General features: G+C 35.5%; 1 protein-coding gene and 1 non-coding gene across 5 annotated transcripts in view; both read left to right on the top strand.

Moving 5' to 3' along the window:
• Nucleotides 1-23,064, top strand: part of MAP3K20 (mitogen-activated protein kinase kinase kinase 20) — a 201,551-nt gene that overhangs the window by 906 nt on the left and 177,581 nt on the right. The window contains exons 1-2 of one of the 4 annotated variants that reach the window (XM_036876926.2): nucleotides 9,387-9,815; nucleotides 9,968-10,160. In XM_036876926.2, the coding sequence (XP_036732821.2) occupies nucleotides 10,002-10,160 (159 nt within the window). In that variant the 5' untranslated portion in view covers nucleotides 9,387-9,815; nucleotides 9,968-10,001. Of the gene's footprint in view, nucleotides 1-9,386; nucleotides 9,816-9,967; nucleotides 10,161-23,064 lie in introns of those variants that run through there. The other 3 variants (XR_008998261.1, XM_057503904.1, XM_036876928.2) reach the window with 3 other exon arrangements.
• LOC118907912 (U6 spliceosomal RNA) lies at nucleotides 16,400-16,506 on the top strand. Its single transcript, XR_005023026.1, has one exon. It is a non-coding gene; the product is annotated as a U6 spliceosomal RNA (small nuclear RNA).

Below are 23,064 nucleotides of genomic sequence, written 5' to 3'. Positions count from 1 at the left end.
GGAGAACTGTAATACGGAATTGGCGAGATGACATCGAATTGCCCAAAATAATGGGGCAAACATTGTTAGACTGCAGAAACTCTGTTTCTGATGCGCCTTGAGATCTTGCATAAGCACTGTTTATGGGGGACTTAATTACTATTTTTGTTAGTTTCTTTAATAATGAAAGCAGTACCATTTAGTGGCCGTTCCAGTGAGATTACAGCAACAATTCTCTCAATAATGGTGTATTAGAGTCGATTTACATAATTAATTTGAGGGTTATTTAACTTAAAATGGTTGTCGAAGTATATTCCTGTTTTAACCCCGAAGCTGTTTTAGGAGAGCCTTCTTGCTTTCCTGACCTCATTTGAACAGCTAGGATTAAGTGGATCTGAATCTACACACACATTTTAAAGACAAGAATAAACAAGTGGTTCAAGGCAGTTAATATCTTCTTTCTAGTAGGCTCATCTTCACAGTGAAATTTCATGTCTTGATTTTCAAAAAATAGGTAATGGCTGCATTTTAATTATGGTTTTGGTCATTTGTAGAGCCTTTGTTTTAAATTTCTGCAGATTACAAGTGAATGTAAATTTAGTGTGAGATTTGGCAGATTACAAGTGAATATAAATTTAGTGTGTTTGGAAGAGAGAACTAAGATAAAGAAAAATGGTCTTTTAGAGCAAAGGTACAGTTTATTTTTAAACTTTAACAACTTAATTCCTACTATACCTTTTTTGGGAAATAAGGATTATTCTAGAATTTTTTAAACTGGAAAATATTGTTTAAATCAGGCTTCAGTTGTAGTAATTGCAGAGTAAAGGATCATAATGCAATGGAAAGCACATTTTTTTCTTAGGTCTAAGAAAGCAAATAGATGATTGATCTCTTTCTCTTATTCTTTTAGGGAACACATAGGACATGTAAAAAAGAGAGAGAGAGAAATATTCAAATATTAAGCACGAAGATTTAGATCTAAAAATGGATGGTCAAAGATCTTGGGAACTAAGGGCCCTTCTTGCCAAATAAGGAAACTTGGCAAGCTGTACTGTGTATTTTGAGTTAGCACAAGAGTAAGTGTTATTGGCAATATATTGGCTGAGTGCCTATCTGAAATGGGCAGTGAAACTGACTTTGATAGGGCTACAACATTATAAATGAGTTATGAGGGGCATGAAGTGAGTAATCTAGTCATCAGAGAAAACACCAAAGAAATTACAGTGACGTTTGGTGAAAAGAGGTCAGGCATAAAGCGAAGCTATTAGTGTGGATTGAAAGAGAAAACAGTTGATTTTAGAAATTGATAGATTCAGAGAATAGAGAGGAGAGACTAAATGATTTTTAAAAAATCAGAACAAGGAGTTTGTGGTGATATAGTACTTGGAGAAAGACAACATTATATTCAGAGATGTTGGAAATAAAAATCAGCTTGGATCATTTGTTTCCATTTTATTCTACCCAGGACAAATTGACAGGGAGGATGTCTTATCTATCTAAATGTAATGGGAACAGATACACCACCTTTTGGTCTTAATGCAGGGAGGATTTAGGCTACCTTTTTTGTGGCTATTAACCTTGCCCCGCTACACAAATAAGCAGAGTTCTAGCTGTGACCCAGAAACTGTACCTGTTAAGGAAAGAGAGCTACAAATGCTGGAGCTTAGATTGGATAGACTGATAGGTGGGTGCTTTTGTGTCAGACCCTCCTACAGACAGCTGAAGCATTCATTATGTCCTAATAGCAGTTAAATAATCCCAACACGGTAGAAGATTCTGTGAGAACAAAGCAGCCACACATTTAATACCCTAACTCCAGTATCACAATTGCTAATAGGAATTTAAAGCCTCAAAGTGAACTTTAGGTGGATGGTAAGCAGTCTAGTGACATTAGGTATTAGAAGGAGGAGACAGAATGATGTCACGGAAAAAAGATATGGTAGAAGAAATGATACCACTTTGAGTCAGACCTGAGTTTGAATCCCAGTTGCATCACTTGTAAGGTAGTTCATTTGGGCAACTTTCACAGCTTTGATCCTCAGTTTCCTCCCACATAAACTGGGGACAGTAATACCTGCTTCATAATCATAAGTATATGAGATAGCATATGGAAATGCTTGAAACAGTGCCTGAAACTTCAGCTGCCATAACTGAGTGGTAGAGAAGGGTGTGTTTCCACATTCCTGAGTTACACCTGGAGAAAGCTGCTTGTCTTCCCTCTTCCCATCTACGGGTTGCCCTTGGGTGTTTGCCCTGTTCCTGAGTCATACTTAACTTGTGTATGTAGGGATTGGAAGGATTTTACAAGTACTTGCCTGATTTTAGTATGAGGATTTCTAAAGCAGCTCTGTATACCTCTCTGATTACATACAGCTTTGTAATATTCTTGGGGGAGAATCTGAAAATTAATGCATTTAAATATCTTTGAGGAGTTTGAAGAAGTTGGGAGTAGTATGAATAAGGGAAGATCATAACCTAGAAGACCAAAACCAAAATTACCTGCAATCATTCTTACAGCTGATTCTGAGCACAGCTTATCTTCAGAGACCAACATCCTTTCTGGACTCATCCTTGTACTTCCCTGTAGGAAAATGAAAAAGAGATGGCAAAATTGCAGTCTAAAAATCATGGAATAAATCTTTGCTTATTAAACTTCACTACTGAAGCATCCTATTGAGGGGAAAAGTGTATTTCTTCAGGGATCTGTATATGTAGCCACGGCGATAATGGAAGTGACTGGACCATCCTCCTAACTTTCCCCTCCCAAACTGGCTGAGAAGGTGAGAGTCATATTCCAGATTTCTATCCTACAACTATCTTTTCCTCTCTCCTCCTCGTCCCTATTTCCAAAGCACAGGACTCTGTTCACATTGAAAACCAGAGCATAACTACAGAAAAGAAAAACTCTTTGGATGATGATTTTACCTCTCTTCCTTTCTCAGTTCCCATGAGTTGGAGCGCCCATGTTTGAGGAGCATGGGTCTGGTTCTGCTTAATGGTACTGCACCATCAAGCTCTGTAGCCTGGCCCGCTGTCTGTGATACTGCAGTTTTGTTTTGCTGAGAAAGGAAGAGAGATAAAATTATCTCACTGTGCTCCTCCACAATGTCAAGGGGCTCTTTGTGTGTGGTTCATGACTATGTCCTTGAGAAGAGAAGGGTGACCATCCATACTTTATAGTAGAATACTTACAAGGTTGGAGTGGATCTTTAAGAAAACACCCATTCATTCTGTTCTAGCTGATGCTGGAATCTCCTCCACATGCCCAACTCCCATTGAACATTCTCAGTGATGAGAAAGTCACTACTGCACAAGGTGACAGATTTTGTTAGGCAACTCTAACAAGGAATTCTTTCTACAACTGGTATCCACAGATACCTTTGCCTCTAGATCAGCGATGCATAATATAGGGTCGTCCTTTGGTCTTTGATAGTTTCTAATATCCCCATTTCCTTTCATTTTACCTTGAGGTTACCAGGTTTTAACCTTCGTATTTACCCTACTCAGCCAACTTTATTCTAGGTAATTAGTCCAAAGTAGTACCTGTTTGTTAGCAGCCATGATGGTCAGATACTTTCTATTTGACAGGAAACGGTTCAAGGGTAGAGAGCTGAGGAGTAGCAGGACCTAGTGCTGGGTGTGCCCACTGAGTGACGGAAGCCTGGTTTATTCCTGAGCAACTTCTCTCTGCCCCCGCCCCTTGCCCCTCCTCCCCCACACCTGTGAATTCCTCTTCTAGCTGCCCAGAGACACTGTGCCCTCTCCTTGCTCCTTTACTTTATTCAAACTCTGGCCCAGTTCTCTTCCATATGCCTCCAATCATTCAAAACAAACCCCCTGCAGTGACCCATGTCATGGATGGTACCTACTTTGTGTTCCTAGTTGAGCTTCTGTTTGAGCACAGACACACTTCCACACAGCATTTCTGTGGCATAAGTGCCCCTACCCCTACATTCCTGTTCCACTTACATTTTGCCTCTGGTAACAACATTTCTGGGAAGGAAATGTGCCATAGAAGTTATCTTCCTTAATTGAAATATTAAAATACAAATAAAAATGTTTCATTTAGCTCATTTTTAACCTTTGCTCTAACTATGGTTATATGGTAAAGCATAGAGTTAAAAAAAATGAAACAATAGTCCTTTTTAGACTCTTAAAGTCAGCTTCTCTCAGATATCCACGAATAAAGATCCTATTCACCGAGCCCAGCCAATTATATACAAGATACACTGCTTTCCCATGGCAGCTTTGGAAGAAAGAGTATCTATGGTAGACATAGTACTCGTTAGTTCTGTTTGTATACCTACTCTCCTCCAACTAGTCTTACAGATCTTATCTGTTTTGAGTGATTTAAAAATAAAGATACAGTACCACAGAAGGCCCATGTAGGAATAGAATCTTTGAATCTTTGACCTTGGTGTTAAGAACAAATACACCAAACCAGAATGGAAGGGATTTCAAATTTTTTACTTATTGGATCTGGAAATGTCATTAGTCAGAAAATATTCAAGGTTCATGGTTACTCAGAAGTGAAGACAGAATTCACACTCATATCTATCTAATTCTAAGCCTTGTTTTTCTATGTTAGAATGTTAGTGGTGTCTGTTTTGTTTTTGTTTTTAATTCAGGGCAAAAGTATATTTTTTGGACTAGAAGGCTAGAAACTTTAAAAAGTAAAATAACTCACTTTATGTGTCTCTACCTCCATATGGTTTCACTCTTGATGATTAGCTGATAGTGTTACATATATTTGCTTTCAGCAGTTTAGTTAATGGTTGAAAATTCTTTTTTAATTTTAAGGAAATTAAAATTGTTTTACTACTCAAGTACTCATGATGGAATTCAACCACCATGTTAGTGATTTTCAACATTTTCAGAATTTTTGACATCCTGTTATACTTTGATTTTTGTGATATCCCTGTTCTACTCACCTTTCAGTGCTGTATAGTAGATCCTTACTATTAATATTTAAAGCAGTTTTTAAAGTTTATGAAATAGAAGTTAGAATACTACAAAATTTGGGACTTGTTGCATGAAGAAACATTTTTGCCTTTCTTGTGTAAAAGTAATTATTTTCACCTGATGGGATGAAAAAAATCATTTGACTGGGTATATGATGTAAATACATTTATACAGAAGGCTCATTATTACATTCTGGTGTATTTACTGAAGAACACATCCAACATATTAGAACATAATTTAATCAGGTAGCAGTTTCCCCCAATATTCTCTAAATGTGATTAATCAGTAACTCACATTTTCTGTTTTTCTGGTCATAAGTTGATACTCTTAGAAAAATAATTTTAAATTAAAGGAGGGAAAGCTCAAGGGGAAAAATAAATGCACAGGTATTCCTGCTTTTCAAAAGTCTACATTAAGCCACTTTGCTTTTACAAAAGATCTGCATTAGCACCTATTTTCACTAACTGAAAGAAATCTAAAGAGGATTTTTTGCTTTTATGAAAAAGGTGAAAAGTAAAAATAATGTGTAGTGTGTGTTTTGCAGCAAGCTATTATTCCCATGAACTAGACTCAGCATCTTCAGCACCAGCCTGCCATAGCCTTGAACTGTGGCTGTGGGAATCTATGCTTTATCTGAATTTATTTTGTGCATCGGTTAGTAGGACATGTCCTAAGGTATCAGAAAAGCCTAAGAGAAGCTATTTTTTTGGATCCAGGAAATCTTAAAACATTTTCCATATAATTTAATGGTAATATTTTTTTACTTCATGCCATTTCGGCTTCTGAAAGGTTTCTTAAGAATGCTCTACTTTTGATAGCAGGAGAAACCTGTGTGTTGTCTGACACTCATTTATATGGCAGTGAAACTCTTAGTCAGTTTTTTTTGGCTAAGGCCATGATGCTTTGCCAAGCTCACTGAAGTTACAACCTGTACTTGAACACCCCAGAATTGTTAGTCTCTTTGGTAATCGGATGGAGCATATTTTTTTTAATGGTTTCAATAAAAGATTCAAGTAATTACATAGTTCTGTTCATATGTAGCCACTTTCCAAATGGCAAGATATATTACGAAGTTAGTAACAGTGATTCTGGGAAGAACATGACTAGTTGCTTCATCTCCAAAGGTGAAGATCCTGGAGAACTATACTTCTCAAAGGGCAGTCTTCCTCTAGCACTCTTAGGTCAGTTTCATATGTGACTGACTCTACCTCAGTTCATCCTAGACTGGCTCTGCACCAGAGAGGGTTTAGATGTATTCATAGTGACTTCATCCTGTTTCAGATCTCTGTTTTTCTCCTCCTCCTTCAGACTTAGAGACACCCAATCCTTGAGGTCCCAGACATACTCTCCTAGGCAGCAGTTTCCAAATCAGGATATGCCTCAGAATCCTCTAGGAGGCACTTGCAAAAACTACAGTTCTCAGATTTTACTTACTCTTGATTGGGATTTTTCCAGCTGCAAAAGGTATAATGGAAGAATAGATAGAAACTATTTATTCACTAATTTGGTCATTCATTCATTCATTCTACAATATTTTTGAATGGAAAAGGTACATTGTTCCTGGCTATGTACTAGGTGCTGAAAATCCAGGAATAGAAATGAGGTTTGCCCTTACAGAATTTATAATCTGGTGGGAAGTTACAGGGAAAGATGATGTGTACAGAAGGTGCTCTGGCACAGAAGGAGAATTTAGCTCTGCTCATGAGGCTCAAAGGACAGGAGTCTGCTGGACAGAAAAAGGCATTTGAGGCAGACACACTAGCCCTGTGCAAAGGCATGGAAATGTGAAAAGAAGTCAGCACGGAAACTGCAAGTAGTTCCTCAAATGTGTGTAGAGAATGAGACAAGAAGTGAAAGTGGCTGTAAGTGGTAAAAGAATAAAACAAGAAAATTTCCCAGAATTAAAAGACATGCCTGAGACTCAGACTGAGAGAGTTCAGTGTGTTCTCTCAATGAATGAGAAAGATTCACTTTTAAGCATATCCTATTAATTTCAGGATTCCAGAGGTGAATATAGGATCCCAACAGCTTTCAGAGAAGAAAAAAATAATATAAAACAGATTAGTTACCAGAGTAGTATCAGACTGTTTTGCAGCCACATTAGAAACTAGAAGACTGAAGTAATACTTTTGAAATTATAAGGAAAATTATTTCCTACCTAGAATTGAATTGCATATCCAGCCAGGCCACCAATCAACACATCTTAAGACTCACAAATTCTCAAAAAAAATTATGCTCTGGGCATTCTGTTCATGTAGCTAATGAAAAATGTGCACTGTTAAAACAAGGCAATAAACCAAGAAAGAGAAGCCAAGAGATCCAAGGACAGGGGTTCCCACAGAGGAGAAGGCGAAGGAATTTCCTTAGGATGATGGTGAAGGGAAGTCCCAGTCCACATAAGGCCTAGAGAGCAACCATTCCAACCAGATTCAATCAAGATGCAGGGTATAGGAGGAATGTCTAGAGATAAAAGGTGAATCTCCCCCTCCTCCCAAGAAAAGTGACCTGTTTTAACTTTATTGAGAGGAGTTTTGCAGCTCTTTGGGAGAGCTTGATGAGGTTAAATGTTAGGTGCATAAAAAGCTAAGCAAACAACAAAAACAGAACAACCAATAACTCTAGGAGAAATAAAAAGTTATCCAAGAAAGGAAAAGTCATTGAATTGAAGCCTACATAGCACTCATGAAAATAATATTTAGTTTGTTAGACAGCTATAAACCCTGAATGTTGACTTAACTAAATGTTACACTATAGCTGGATGCTGGGAGGATTGGACAAGTGTAACATACTGTATGCAAAGAGGTAAAGGGCACACTGTGAGAACTAAATCCTTATCTTCCACAGGAAGAAGGGAATAGGTAGTATCCAAAATGGAACAATCAAGAAGTAGCAATGTAAACATATTTTTTAGAAATATGGAGGAAAATTCCAGAAGAAAATGCTAAAGGAGTTGAAATTAGTTCCCTCTGGAGAGAGAACTGGGTGTGGGGAGGGGTGAGAGAGGAGAGTTCTATTTTTTATTATATAAGCTTCACAGTCTTATTTTACTTTTATACTTTGATAAAATAAAAATGATTAATAAAAAGATAGAGGTAGCATCTGTAATCCTGAGGGAATCTTGCAAATGGTGTTTGTGTTTTGTTGAGTATACTTTTTAGCTTGTATATTCTATGTACCTACCTTTGGCACATTCCTAAATTTTATCCGAACTTTCTTCTTTTCTGTGATTGACAGAATATGAATTGAATCAAAAGTTACTAAGGTAAATCGCTGACTCAAATATGTGTATAGATTGTGTCTGGATACTATGATTTTTCACCCCTGTATTTTTATGTAGACTCTAAGCTAGCTTTTAAACTTAAGAGGATAAACAAATAATCTCTCTTGCCTTCTCCCGAAGTAGAGCAGTTTGACTCTGCATAAGAAATCAGCATTCTTCAGTGACCTGATGTTCCTAAAATGGAATTGCTAGTCAGCTGCACGGTAAGATCTGTGAGCTGACTGTGTACATCACTCAGCAAAGCCTAAAATGTTTATGAAGAAATTTTGTCAATTTATATAGATACAACTGCACCCTCCACCTTCTTGAAAATAATCAATGCCCCCCCCCCCGAAAAATGGGAAGAGTAGTAAAATGCCCACCCATGTAACTTTCACCTAGATATGCCACATTTGCTTCCTTTTTCTCTTTACCTACACACTGTTTAGGGAGGGGGAGTTGAACCATTTTAAATTAAGTTACAGATAGCACACTTTAATACATCTTCCAATCTATCTCCAAAGAACAAGGACATGCCCCTTCCTACAAAACCAAAACAGTATTATCTTCCATTGATAAAATAATATATAATATGTAGCTGTTATTCAGATTTCTTTAAAATCCCAATAACTTCTGTAGATTTTTTTGATCCAGACTCCAGTCAATGATCTAGCATTCCATTTAGTCATCATATTTCTTTCAGTGCTCTTTAAAGCTAGAAGTTTCCCTACTTTTTTTTTTTTTAATCTTCTATGACATTGACAATTATGAGGAGCCCAGGGTACTTGTTTTGTAGAATGTCTTGTGCATATGGATTTGTCTTTTTGCTCCCTCATTATAAGATTCTGGCTTACAGTATTGACAAGGATATGTATGCATACTTTTTTATCCACTTGTTTATGCAGGTTCAAAATTTTAGTCCTTTGTTTTCTTGTTTGTATGTTTTTGTTTTGTTTTTCCTGCTAATCTGTGCTTTGGCATGGGGTATGAAGAATGACCACTTACCTGAATAGTAAAACTCCTTAGACTGCAGAAAATATCACTGTAATAATCTCTGGGAGGGGTAATCTGTTCCTCTGGAAACAAACATAATATTTTTTTTAAACATTCTTGGTGGAGTTCTTTGAATGACTTAATATATTGTAATCAAGGGCAAATTTTCTACTCTTTAATTAAGTTCTGCTACAGTATACAGTCCAGGGAGCCACTTCTGGAAAACACTTGGCCTATTTTTTTATCATCCCTCGGCTGAACATTTTCTTTTGGAATTTAAACACTGAATACGTGTCTAGTTTGTAGCATTTTGGCTCTCCTTGTGCCCGGATGTTCAGTTGCTTAGGTTATGTGTATTTTGTGTGAAGTGAGCACAATGCAGAGAGATGGCATGCCTCAGATGCCAGAAGAGCTGTGCAAGCTTGCTGTTGAAAGCATGCTTCCCGTTCGTCAGGGCTTCCGGATAGACCTGGTGACACAGTAGCCTTTAGGCAGAGCTCCTCGGGATGTGCAGGAAGTGCAGCTGTAGGTTTTGTCAGGGGAGAAATCGGAGCCATTTTTCTGTGGACAGCTGTGTTTCAGTCTGCACAACTTGCTTTTGAATTTTGCACAGGCTGCCAGGGTAAGTATTTTCATTTTGATGTTTATAGTCTTGCTTTTCTTTCTCCTAAGTCATCAAGGTTCTTTCTGGAAGTTTCACAGGATTGTTACACATTATCTAAAGTGGGATTCAGAGGATAATAATTATAATCCAATTATTTTCTTTCTCTGCAGATTTTGTGGAAGTATAATACTTTGTCATTATGAGATGTCGTCTCTCGGTACCTCCTTTGTGCAAATTAAATTTGATGACTTGCAGTTTTTTGAAAACTGCGGTGGAGGAAGTTTTGGGAGTGTTTATCGAGCCAAATGGATATCACAGGACAAGGAGGTGGCTGTAAAGAAACTACTCAAAATAGAAAAAGAGGTAAGGTCTTTTCTTGCTTTCAGAAACAGTCACGATAGCACTTCAGTAAGTTTTTTAAGCTAGAGTCAGAGGTCACAGGCTACCAGGGACCAGGCTTTGGGGCCGATCCATGAGGCGGTTTCCCAATTTCCATTCTGGGAGCCCCATAAATAGAAATCACTGCAGCGTGTGCTTTAGGGTTGAGTTCTACTAGGGGTCATCTGAACTGAGAGGATTTCTTTCCATGGCATGAAAGACCAAATGTTCTCTGAGCTCTTCTCTCAGGAAGGTGAGATTTCACAGGTTTCGAGGCTTCAGGCTTTTCTTTTCCCTAGGTCAGCCAAGAGGGGTCAGTAAAGAGTAATGTGTAAAGTTTTCATTCAATTTCCATTTTCTGTCTATTTGTGATCAAAGAGTTGTCTTTTAAAAAAGAAAAACCAATTATTTTTCTACTGAAACATAGGCAATATTTCTACTGAAAAATAAGCCAAAAAAAAGAAAAAAATATTTTTAGATTTCACCTCTACTTGAAGCTAACAGTGATGAACTTTGTTTCATGAAGGATTAACAGGGACTAGCCAGAGAGCTAGCTACCCTACTTTTAAAATCAGAAAAGTTTCTTGGCTTTCAGAGTCTGGAATTTATGCTGATCCTTGTCAAGCTCTAAATTCATATACAGGCCCTTCATCTTTTTTAGGAAGGTAACACAATATCGTCACCACATTCAGTTTGATACCTGGAGAATAAAGCTAATTGTGGGGCTGACCTGCAGGGGCTCAGTGGCATTGATAACGTTTAATAGCTACCCTCTGGAGCTTGTTTTGGTCATTTCTATTTATGTCCTGTTTTGGCTAATTGTAGTTCTTTTCAATATCTTTTTAAAGTGAACTTTTCCATAAATATCTGTTAATCTCCTTCACTTTTTTCATTAACTGCTGCCAGTGAACCGTAGCAATTGATTAGAGAAGGAAACCCAACCGGTGGCACTTTGCAGCGTCGCCTCCCGTCAATGCTGTGTGACGGGGTGATCACCAGCTGTTTCCAACTGTCAAGGCAGGTTGGAAGGACTAAGCTATCTCTGTCTTGGGGTATCTGTAGATTGTGGAGAACATGAAGAAGTGACAGCTCTTAAACCCAAAGTGTGTAAAACAGAAGGGAACTGTGTAGGAAAAGTTCCGTCCCCCTCATATCTTGATAAAATTTTTTAAATAGTAGCCAAGTAATAAAACCGTTTATTTTCTCTAGCGGACTTTTAAGTCTTGTATATGTAGGCATTATTGTGCCTATTTTATAGACTGGGAAATAGAGCTTTGAGAAGTGTATTAAGCTGCTCCAGGAGGGGCAAGTGAAATTCAGGGTATTAGACCTCCTGTTCTTTACTTTTTAACTCTGAAATCTCTAGTTGACCAGTTAAGAATTGAAAATAAACCGATTCCATTAAATTTATATTCAAAGAAGTATGTAAGTGTGCTAGTATCTTTAAGTGTTAGGTCATGCAACTTCAGTACAGCAAACATAATCTTACATGATTGTTGGATGTGACAGAGACTTTATGAGACATGAAATAAATTTGATAGGAAAATAATAATTACAACTCATATGCACCACCTTCCACCTGTATGTAATACCTTTTTTACTATCTTTGAGAAAGCCAGGAAAACTATATAGGAAAGTGCAGGGGTGAAAGCAGGAACTGGAAACTACCAGGTCCTGCTCTTGGTAGTTATTTAACCTGAGTGGATATTGTTCAGAAATTGAGTTGATTACAGTAAACTGCAGAAGCATAACTCATAAATTAACAAGTAGAGAAAACAGAAACCCATTTCAGCTTTGAGGTTTGGTCTAGTCAGTGATTGTCAATGATAAAGAGACATGGTAAATTATTGCAAAGCATACCCACACTTAATCATAAGATGTAGAAAATTTTGGCTAGGGGTTGGCAGTTATTGGCAGCAAAACATGCATTTTTTAATGTAAATATTTCTTGTACTTTATGAATTATGTATTGACTTGCTGACTCGGTATTTTCTAAGTGATAAGATGAGAGTAATAAGCTCTGGATTTTACCAGTTTATGGATTCAGTGCTATGTCACTTGGTCATTTTTGCCAATAAGTCTTAGAAGCAATGGAACATTTAATATGTTTGTAGTTTACTCATATAACACTTTAAGAATATCCTGATATTTGATTAAATATATATTTTATGAACTTAGTAAAAGTTGAAGAAAATATATACCAAGCTCTTTAATTTTGCCTATGTGAGAGGTAGAGACTTTATTTTCATTTTATTTGTAGACCTCTAGCTTAGTGAATATGTATTGCTTTCTTCTGCTTTAGTGAGTATGTATTACTTTTGCAATTTAGAAAATAAAAGGATTATACTTAAAATCTTGGTAGTTCTCTAAAGCTTTATTTTGAAAAAACTTTTACACCTAGGGAGAACCTACAAGAATTTAGTACCATGTACTCTAGCATATCCTTTCCCTAGAATCCCTACTTATTAACATTTTACATTTGTTTTCTCTCTGTGTATTATGATTTATATATATTCATACATATTTTGTTATTCTTTACTGAACCATGAGAGTAAATTGCAGATGTTATGTACCTTTATCCCTAAATATTTTAGCATTTCCTAAGAATTTGACCATAGTATACCTATCAATTTCAGAAAATTTAATATTGATAAAATAATATTACCTGTCTTGTAGTCTATATTCAGATTTTCTTAATTGTCCCAATAATGGCTTTTTCTGGCAATTTTTTCCAACCCAGGATCATGTGTTGCATTTAGTTAATGTACCTGACTGATATGCTTTACTTTGTAATAGTTGGTCTTTCTTAGTCTTTTAAACTTTGGTATTTTTAAAGAGTGCAGGATAATCTTGTAGAATGTCCTTTATTTAGGGTTTATCTGACTTTCACTCCCTCTTGCCTAATATAAGGTTATGTAGTTTCGTTAGAAATGCTACATAGGTCATGTGTCATATGTTAGTTGGAGACCTACAATGTCAGTTTGTTCTGTTTTTGGTGATAATAATTTTAAATCCTTGATTGAGAGGGGCTCACCCAATTTCTCCACATTAAAAACCCTGTTTTCACTTCATAGTTAATAAATAAGCTGATGGAAGGTACTTTGAGGCTATGCAATATCTTTTTTCAACAAACATTACCTAGTGTTTTTAGCAGCCACTGGTGATTCCTGTTTGAGTCAAATATTATGACAGTCACTGTGTAGAAAGCAAAAAGTTTTAGTATAACTGAGAGCCTTCCTTCTTTCCTTCCTTCTTCACTTAGTTATTCGTCCATTAATTTATTTATTTATTGTTTCATTGTAGGTATATGGGTTCTTTTTCAAATTCAAAATGTTATTGTTACTCACTTTCATGCTTAAATTGTCCCTGATTTAGTAAGTAATAGTCCCTTCAAGTTGATTCTTGTGTTCTTTTGATTTGTGTCCATCATTTTTTTAGTATTTTTGTACTTTCTGGCACAAAAAGATGTTCCAGACTCATCTAATTCTTGCCCGACTCCTAAAGTCAGCCTATTTCTTCAAGAAGCCCTGATTCAGAGTACCTGATTTGGGAGTAAGATATTTAGAAACCATGATTTGGGTACTAGGTTTGCTTGTTGTAGACTTTTAAAAAAAAACCTTCGTTCTTCTGGGAGAAAGAGTGGTTATAGATAAATTTTATTTATGGAAACATTTAAGTTAAAATTTAATATCATTTGTGTAGATAGCTATGATCTGTGATATGCTCTTGTTAGGAATGCAGATTGGTAAAATTTTTGGTGAAGATTTTAGGAAAATGTACCAAAAATCTTAAAATACTTATTTCCTTTTGTCCAGACATTTCACTTTTAGGACTTTATCCTAAGGAAATAATCAGAGGTGTGCAGAAAGATGGATGTAATAGGCTGCTCATCTCAGATACATAATTGCAAAGAACTGAAAACAACCAAAATGTCCTATAACAAATTTTCTTTTAAATTATGCTATATCTTACACATATAAACACAAAAGGTAAATATGGAAGGTTGACAAATGTGTTAATATGATTATAGGCATCCGTTCACAACATGTACATGTGTATTAAAATCATCATGTACAATTCAAATGTATTACAATTTTATTTGTCAATTGTACCTCAGTAAAGCCGAAAAAATTATGCTACATTTGTATAATGCAATTCCATTGCATTTGGAAGAATACTTAAAGAGCTAGGAAAATGCTTATAATATATTGTTAAGTGGCAAAAGCAAGCTACAAAACATATATAACATGATACCAAGTGTCAGTTTGGTGCCTCTATGGGTTTTTGTTTTTCTTATATTTTCCTTTTTTTAATGATGATTTCATATTTCTTTTTCCCCCAACATTTTCTTATGGACATATTCAACATAAAAAAAAAGTTGAAAGGGTTTTATAGTGAACATCTGTATATCTACCCTCTAGGGTCTGCTGTTAGCATAAATACTTGCTTTATCATATATATATATATATATCCATCAATGTATCCTTTTATCCATCAGTTAATTTTGATGCATTTCAAAGTAAATTGCAGGCTTCAATACATTTACCCTTACATACATCAGCATGCATATTATTATCAGAGTTTGGTATATGTTTACAGTTTTGGGTTTTTTTGAGGTAAAATTTACAATGAAATACACAATATACATTTTGACAAATGTGATCACTGTGTGATCCTGTATATATACTTTTATTATCAGACAAACATAATTAAAAAAGGTATAGCTCTGATAATCTGTGCCATTTTCTAAGGATGGTCAAAGTGAACTGAGTTTTATAAACCTCTTTAGTATGCCAGAAATGACTAATTTTCTGCTCTCAATGTGTGCCTCTAAAATGCTTAATGTTTACTCTTCCATTGCTTTTCCATAGCAGTGCTAAAGGATTTTCAATGGTGATTTAGCTTATTTATGTTAATTGTAGATTTAGTTACAGAGCACTGTTTATTTGTTTATTTACTTAATTTTTTTATTGACATGCCATTGATATACAATCTAATATTGGTTTTAAATGTAAAACACAGTGGTTCAGCAGTTACTCATCTTATTAAATCCTCACCCAAACTATTGGCCAACATAGAAAGATGTTACAAAATCATTGACTATATTCTCCATGGCATACTACTATCCCCATTACCAACTCATATTAAGATTGAGTAGAGCACTATTTATTTTTGTTAAAAAAAAATTAGTTTCAACAGAAAAAAATAATATGATCTTAATGATATATACCAAATATAAGAAAAGAAGCCATTATCATGTCTTTTTGATAAATTCCAGCAAGCTGAGATCAAAGCAAACTGCTGGCAGAATTAAAGCAAGGAGTGGAGGCATAGAAAGACATTGTAGACCAGTGTCCTCTTTTCAACTACTGATGGAGAGGAGAACAGCCCCCACATAGCACGTAGTTCATCAGCTTCACAACGAGAACTCTTAGATGGGGTTAATCACAACATCTTCATTTAACTCTTATAATATATTTGATGATATGTTGAACTAGATTTGTCCTTGGTATTTTTTTTTCTGTCTGAGATATGGAAACTTGTAAGCATTTGTGTTAAGTTGAAAGCTGTTGATATTCAACTGATTGTAGGGAACCAGATTTAAGTATGAAATACATGAAAGAAACATGACTCCTTGTTATTTCCACTGAAGAACTGAAAGGAAGCAGAATCCTCAAGAGGTGAAATAGGAGGTCTTTTCTTCATTTTCCTGCTGTTTTCAAGGCACTACAGTCTTTATTTAAAAAAAATCCTACCAAATTGGCTGTAGAAATGTTGAAAGCCAGATAAATTCAAGTTTTGTCCCACGTTGCAAATATTTATAGATAGAGAGAAGATTAAAATGTCGGAACTGGTCATAAGAACAGGAACTGTCAATAACTTTTTATATAAAGGGGGAAATATCCATGTGAAATAGAAAATACAAACTTGTAATTGACAAGTCAGAAAGAGCTAAAACTTAAAGCTTTTATTGTGCAGATTTTATCAGCATGACAGAATTTACTGCTTCATAGAAGGCTAGGTAATGTTATCACTTTATTAGCTCATGGGAGATACTTTCTCTTTGCAGTTCTGTAACTGACTTCTTATTAATGAATTATTTGCATTTGTACTACTTGTAGAAATGCTGTTTTAATATTATTCCTTGTCTCTGAGCACAATAAGGAATAATACTACATTTTTCTTTCATTGATAGGACCAAAACAAAAATTAAATTACTTTGGGTCTTCACTTTGGCATCACATACACTAAAATTGGAACAATACAGAGAAGATTAGTATGGCCCCTGCTCAAGGATGACACTCAAATTCTTGAGGTGTTCCATATTTTTAAAAAAGTACTTTTAGATTGTGTTTGAAGTAGAGAAATCAGCAACTGAATAGTCAGACTGTTATATAGTCAGGAAGCTATCCTTGAACCTTTGGTAACCACAAACCTTAAAGCATATAATAGATACACAAAAAACTTTAAAAAAAGAGAAATCTAAATACAACACTGAAGAAAACCATCAAATAACAAGAGAAGACTATAAGAGAAGAAGAAAGGAACTGAGAGGAGCTATAAACACGAACAGAAAACAATAAAATTTCAGTAAGTACATACCTATCAATAATTATCATAAATGTAAATGATTGAATGCACCAATCAAAAGACATAGAGTGGCAGAATGGATAAGGAAGCAAGATCCATCTATATACTGCCTATAGGAAACTCATTTCAGACCCAAAGACATACATAAGCTAAACGTGAAGGGTTGGAAGAAGATATTTCATACAAACAATAGGGAGAAAAAAGCAGAAGTAGCAATATTTATATCAGACAAAATTGATTTCAAAACAAACAAAGTAACAAGAGACAAAGAAGGACATTACATAATAATAAAGGGGTCAGTCCAACACGAGGATATATAATAATTGTAAATATCTACTCAGCCAACATAGGTGCACCTAAATATGTAAAATGGATACTAAGAGAATTAAAGTGGGAAATAGATTACAACACATTCATTGTAAGAGACTTTAACCAGACAGAAAATAAATAAGGAAACAGAGGCACTGAAAAATAAATTAGATCAGATGTACTTAACAGACATATGCAGAACACTCCACCCAAAAGCAGTAGGATACACATTTTTCTCAAGTACACATGGAATGTTCTACAGAATAGATCACATACTAGGCCACAAAAAGAGCCTCCGTAAATTCATAAAGATTGAAATTGTATGAAGCAACTTCTCAGACTACAATGGTATGAAACTAGATATAAATTGCACAAATAAAACAAAAAAGCCCACAAACACATGGAGGCTAAACAACATGCTTCTAAATAACCTATGGGATCAATGATCAAATTAAAACAAATCAAGCAATACATGGAGAAAAAAGAAAACAAAAATACAACAGTCCAATATTTCTGGGACACCTCAAAGGCCATTCTAAGAGGGAAATACATAGCAATACAGGCCTACCTCAAGAAACAAGAACAATACCAAATAAACAGTCTAAACTCACAAAGAAACTAGAAAAAAGAACAAAAGAAATCCAAACTTAGTAGAAGGAGGGACATAATAAAGATCAGAGCATAAAAAAATAACATGAAAGAATAAAACAATAGAAAAAAATTAATGAAACTAAGAGCTGGATCCTTTCAGAACATAAATAAAATAGATAACCCCCTAGCCAGACAAAATGAGACAGTACACAAATAAAATCAGAAACAAAGAAAGAATAGTCACAACAGATACTACAGAAATACAAAAAATTCTTAGCAAACCCTGTGAAAAATTATATGCCATTAAGTTGGACAACCTAGAAGAAATGCATAATTTTCTAGAAAAGTACAGCCTTCAAAGAAGAAAACAGGAAATCTGAACAGACCAATTACCATTAACAAAATTGAATTGTTAACCAAAAATCTCCCAACAAACAAAATTCCAGGACCAGATGGCTTCACAGCTGAATTTTATCAAAAGTTTAAAGAAGAGTTAATACTCATCCTTCTTAAAGTATTCCAAAAAGTAGAATAAGGGAGAAAGTTCCAAATTCATTCTATAAGGCCAGCAAGGCCAGCATCACTCTAATATGAAAACCAGGCAAAGACACTACAAAAAAAAAAAAATTATAGACCAATATCCCTGATGAACATAGATGCAAAAATTCCTAACAAAATAGTAGCAAACCAAATTCAAAAATATACCAAAAGGATCATCCATCACAACAAAGTGGAATTTATTCCAGAGATGCAAAGATGGTACAATACTTTTAAATCAATCAATATTGTACACCACATTAACAAAAAGAAGGATTGAAAACCTTATGATCATCTCAAAAGATGATGAAAAAGCATTTGACAAAATTCATCCATTAATGATAAAAACATCCATTAATGATAATGAACAAAATGGGCATAAAGGATACATACCTCAACATAATAAAGTCTATATTTGACAAGCCCACAGCTAACATTGCACTTAATGGTGAAAAGCTGAAATCTTTTCCTCTAAGATCAGGAACAAGACAAGGATGTACACTCTCACCACTTTTATTCAACATAGTGCTAGAAGTCCTAACCATGGCAGTCAGACAATACAAAGAGATAAAAGGCAAGAGCTCACGTACCTCAACAAACAAAAAGCAAATAATCCAATTAAAAAATTGGCAGAGGATCTGAACAGAAACTTCTCTAAAGAAGAAATTCAGATGGCCAGCAGGCATGTGAAAAGATGCTCCACATCGCTAATCATCAAAGAAATGCAAATTAAAACCACAACAAATTTTGGCAAGGATGTGGAGAAAGGGGAACCCTCCTACACTGCTGGTGGGAATGTAAATTAGTTCAACCATTGTGGAAAGCAATATGGAGGATCCTCAAAAAACTGAAAATAGAAATATCATTTGACCCAGGAATTCCACTTCTAGGAATTTACCCTAAGAATGCAGGAGCCCAATTGGAAAAAGACATATGCACCCCTGTGTTTATCGCAGCACTATTTACAATTGCCAAGAAATGGAAGCAACCCTGTGTCCATCAGTAGATGAATGGATAAAGAAGATGTGGTACATATACACAATGGAGTATTTTCAGCCATAAAAATAAAAGAAATCCTGCCATTTGCAACAACATAGATGTATCTAGAGGGCATTACGCTCAGTGAGATGAGTCAGGTGGAGAAAGACAAATACCATATGATTTCACTTATTTTTGGAATATAAATATAAAGCAAAACAGAATGAACAGAATGGCAGACTCATAGACACTGAGAAGTTACTGGTGGTTACCATAGGGGAGAGGTAAGGTGGGTGGGTGGGGAAGGTGAGGGACTTAAAGGGGCACAAAAATTCTCAATCATAATGTAGGTCTGTCATGGGGATGGTAGTACAGCATGGAGAACATAGTCAGTGATTCTGTAACATCTTCCTGTGTTGACAGATAGAAGCTGCACTAGTGGGAGTGAGAATTTAGTAGTATGGGTAACTGTCGAACCACTGTGTTATAAACTTGAAACTAATATAAGACTATATATCAATTTTTAAAAATTAAGTATTTTGGGTGTTTGAGAACTGCCATTGAGTTCTGGCAGTTTCTGTGATAGTTTGTCTAAAATGGTACTGAAGAGTGGATACTTAGTAATTTCAAGCCTCAAGAGAGCATACTTCACTATACTGGAGCTAACATTTTAAGTTACTACTTTCAAGTGTCTGTATCACAGTGCTTAACTTCTATGTTACAGTATCTCCACATAGTCTCTTCCCCTTCTCGGAAGTCTTTTCACAAGTTATTATTTAAGACAACCCCATGAAAAATTTTTCTCTCTCCAGTCAGAATTTACCCATTCTGGATTCTATTCTTTTAGGTTAGTGGTTCTCAAAGTGTGCCCCTGGACTGGTAGCATTAAGCATCAACCTGGGAACTTGGTGGAAATGCAAATTCTTTGGCCTCATCCTATACCTACTGAGTCAGAAACCCTGGTGTGTGGGTCCTGGCAATCTGTGCTGTAACAAGCTTTCCAGATGTTTCTGATGCCCACTAGAGTTTGAGAACCACTGACTTAGGTGGTTCCTAGCCAATCATATGTCAGATACAGATGGTCAGAATGTTTATTTCAGTTTAGAATGTTAGCTACCTTGTCAAGCTGGTGGTGGAGAGATTTTTGTTATTAGAGGCTTTAAAAAAAAAGACCTTAAGTGTACATACTCAGGAGGCCACCTGTGCACAGGCCCTAGTTGGCAATGTCCCTGCACCTAGTGAACTAAAGACTGACTTAGGAATGGCACACACTCTCATGAAGCCTCAACAAGCACTTTCAGATTCAAGATCTTCCCACTCTGGCTCTTTCCTGACTTTTTAGCTTTGTCTTTTATTTTCTGACCTGAACTCCCCACTGTGTCCAGCTGTTCTACTGTCCCATTTCTGTAACCTTGTTCACAGTGATACCTTTGTATTCTCTGCCTGGGCAGACCCTACAAGCATAAATTTTTTCTTTCTCTTCTGAATTATACAATTTATCCACATACCACTAATTTGACATGTGGTTAAAACTGCCACGCCACTCCAGTATTACTGTTAAGTATTGCTGATTACTGGCAATTTTTTCTGTGAACATGCCATGTTTTCTCATCTGGAAAGGGGGGCTAATAACAGTACCAACATCATGGAGTGGCTGAGAGAATTAAATGAGATAACATGCAAAATAGGCAGAGGAGTGCTTGATATACAAGAAGTTATGGATAACTGTTGACTATCAGTTGTATCTTCACAATAGTACTTTAAAGCCAGGATAGCAGGCAATAAACTTACTCCAATAAAAATGCTAATTCCTGAAAAACTGGTGTTATACAAGGCTAAGCTCTTGTTGCTAGAGGGAAAATAGCATAAAACATGAATCTGAATTTCAAAGCCTATTATACAGAAAACTCTCAGAAAATTATACAGATACTCTCAAAGCCTATTATACAGAAAACAGTTGAAAAATTGGAAGAGAAGAACCATCCATGGGTATTTCAGATAGTTTAAAAATAGATGTGATTAGCTCTTAGTCTTCAGAATGGAATTATCTCACTTAGGTGTTAAAAAGGTGCCTAGAATTTTCTTTTCTGCTTTCTAGTGAAGTTAGGAAGTCACTGACATTAAATTCAAGATAGAGACCATTTTACCTTTTTCTTTTTCCACTCGTGCTTGATTCCTACTCCTGGTTAGGAAATCCAGTTTCTGTTTGAGCACTACCATTGCTGACATGTGAAATGCAGGTTGTTCAATTCTATAACAGTTTAAGTCTTAGAAAGTTATTTATAATACAGCTTCCAGCCATTGATACTGATCACAGTCTCTGAGGCCACACAGATCAAGCCTTAGCCCTCTCCCACATGGTAGCTTCTTGAGCACAGGAGCTGTATTTTTTACTGATCTTTGGAAATTCTGAGCTCTGCATGGTACCTGGCCACACTCACTGTAAGCAATCAATAAATACCTAGGGCATATAAAACAAAATAGTAAATATGGTGATCCATATCAACTCTCCTTCTGTAAGATTTACAGAAAGGTTTTGCTGTTCCTGAGTATACTGAAAAGAACATAACTTGCCATTCCTAATCTCTTCAAAGCCTTTTCTTTTCCATGTTTGGCTGATTTTTTGAGTTCTTAATAATATTTTGTCTTTGAATGAAAAGTTCTGTTCTATAGCATCTAGGAAGGGTCTTCCTGGACATAGTTATTATCTGGTTTGTTTTTTTTAACATGTTTCTAAAATAGGAATCCAGGGTACTTTTCCTTAGCTCTATTAATATCAGATGTTCACTTATTCATGACATGAAAAAAATTAAGGTGTCCTAAATGAAATCAGACTGCCAGAATCTTAATGGCTTCAAAATGTGACTCCTATCTGTGATACTGTTCTTCAGGAAAATCGTGCTTAGTAAAAGTAACTATATTAGGGCAGCTACACTGATAAGGAGGGAAATCTCTGGTGAGTGTTTGCAGACTCTGTTAAAGAAGAAGGGGTCTGTAGGACTGCTCTGCTTTCAGAGAGAGAATATATTAAGCAATTAATGAACAAAATTATGTTGGCTCACTGAATTTTAAAAGTGTGCAGACCAGTGTTGCCTTTAGTGGGAAACAGAATCTGCTTCTGTTATTGGAACAATAATCATAGCATTTACATCAAGAAGTATAATTCATATAATTTTAATCATTGGGTGGGCATTAAAATATAATACATAATTTCATTAACACCTAAACTAACTTCTAAAATAATTAGCTGCTGAACAAATCTTTAAAGTTATGAAAGTGGAGAACTTTTTCCCTTTAAAATATCAGGATACTTTCTTTTTTTTTTTTTTTTGTAGATAATTATTTTTTTATTGAAGGGTAGTTGACACACAGTATTACATTACATTAGTTTCAGGTGTACAACAAAGTGATTCAACATTTATATACATGATAATTCTAGGTACCAGCTATCACCATACCAAGTTGTTACAATATTTTGACTATATTCCTTATGCTATACATTACATCCCGGTTACTTATTTATTTTACAATTGGAACTGTGTACTTTTGTTTTGTTTTGTTTTTTTGTTTGTGAGGGCATCTCTAATATTTATTGATCAAATGGTTGTTAACAACAATAAAATTCTGTGTAGGGGAGTCAATGCTCAATGCACAATCATTAATCCACCCCAAGCCTACTTTTCATCAGTCTCCAATCTTCTAAGGCATAACAAGTTCTTACATGGAGAACAAATTCTTACATAGTGAATAAGTTACATGGTGAACAGTACAAGGGCAGTCATCACAGAAACTTTTGGTTTTGCTCATGCATTATGAACTATAAACAGTTCAAATATGAATATTCATTTGATTTTTATACTTGATTTATATGTGAATACCACAT

Source organism: Manis pentadactyla, chromosome 6 (assembly GCF_030020395.1).
Source record: "Manis pentadactyla isolate mManPen7 chromosome 6, mManPen7.hap1, whole genome shotgun sequence".
NCBI classification, from domain to species: Eukaryota; Metazoa; Chordata; class Mammalia; order Pholidota; family Manidae; genus Manis; species Manis pentadactyla.
The sequence above is the reverse complement of the archived record's forward strand: the minus strand, read 5'-3'. Positions and strand labels throughout refer to the sequence as shown.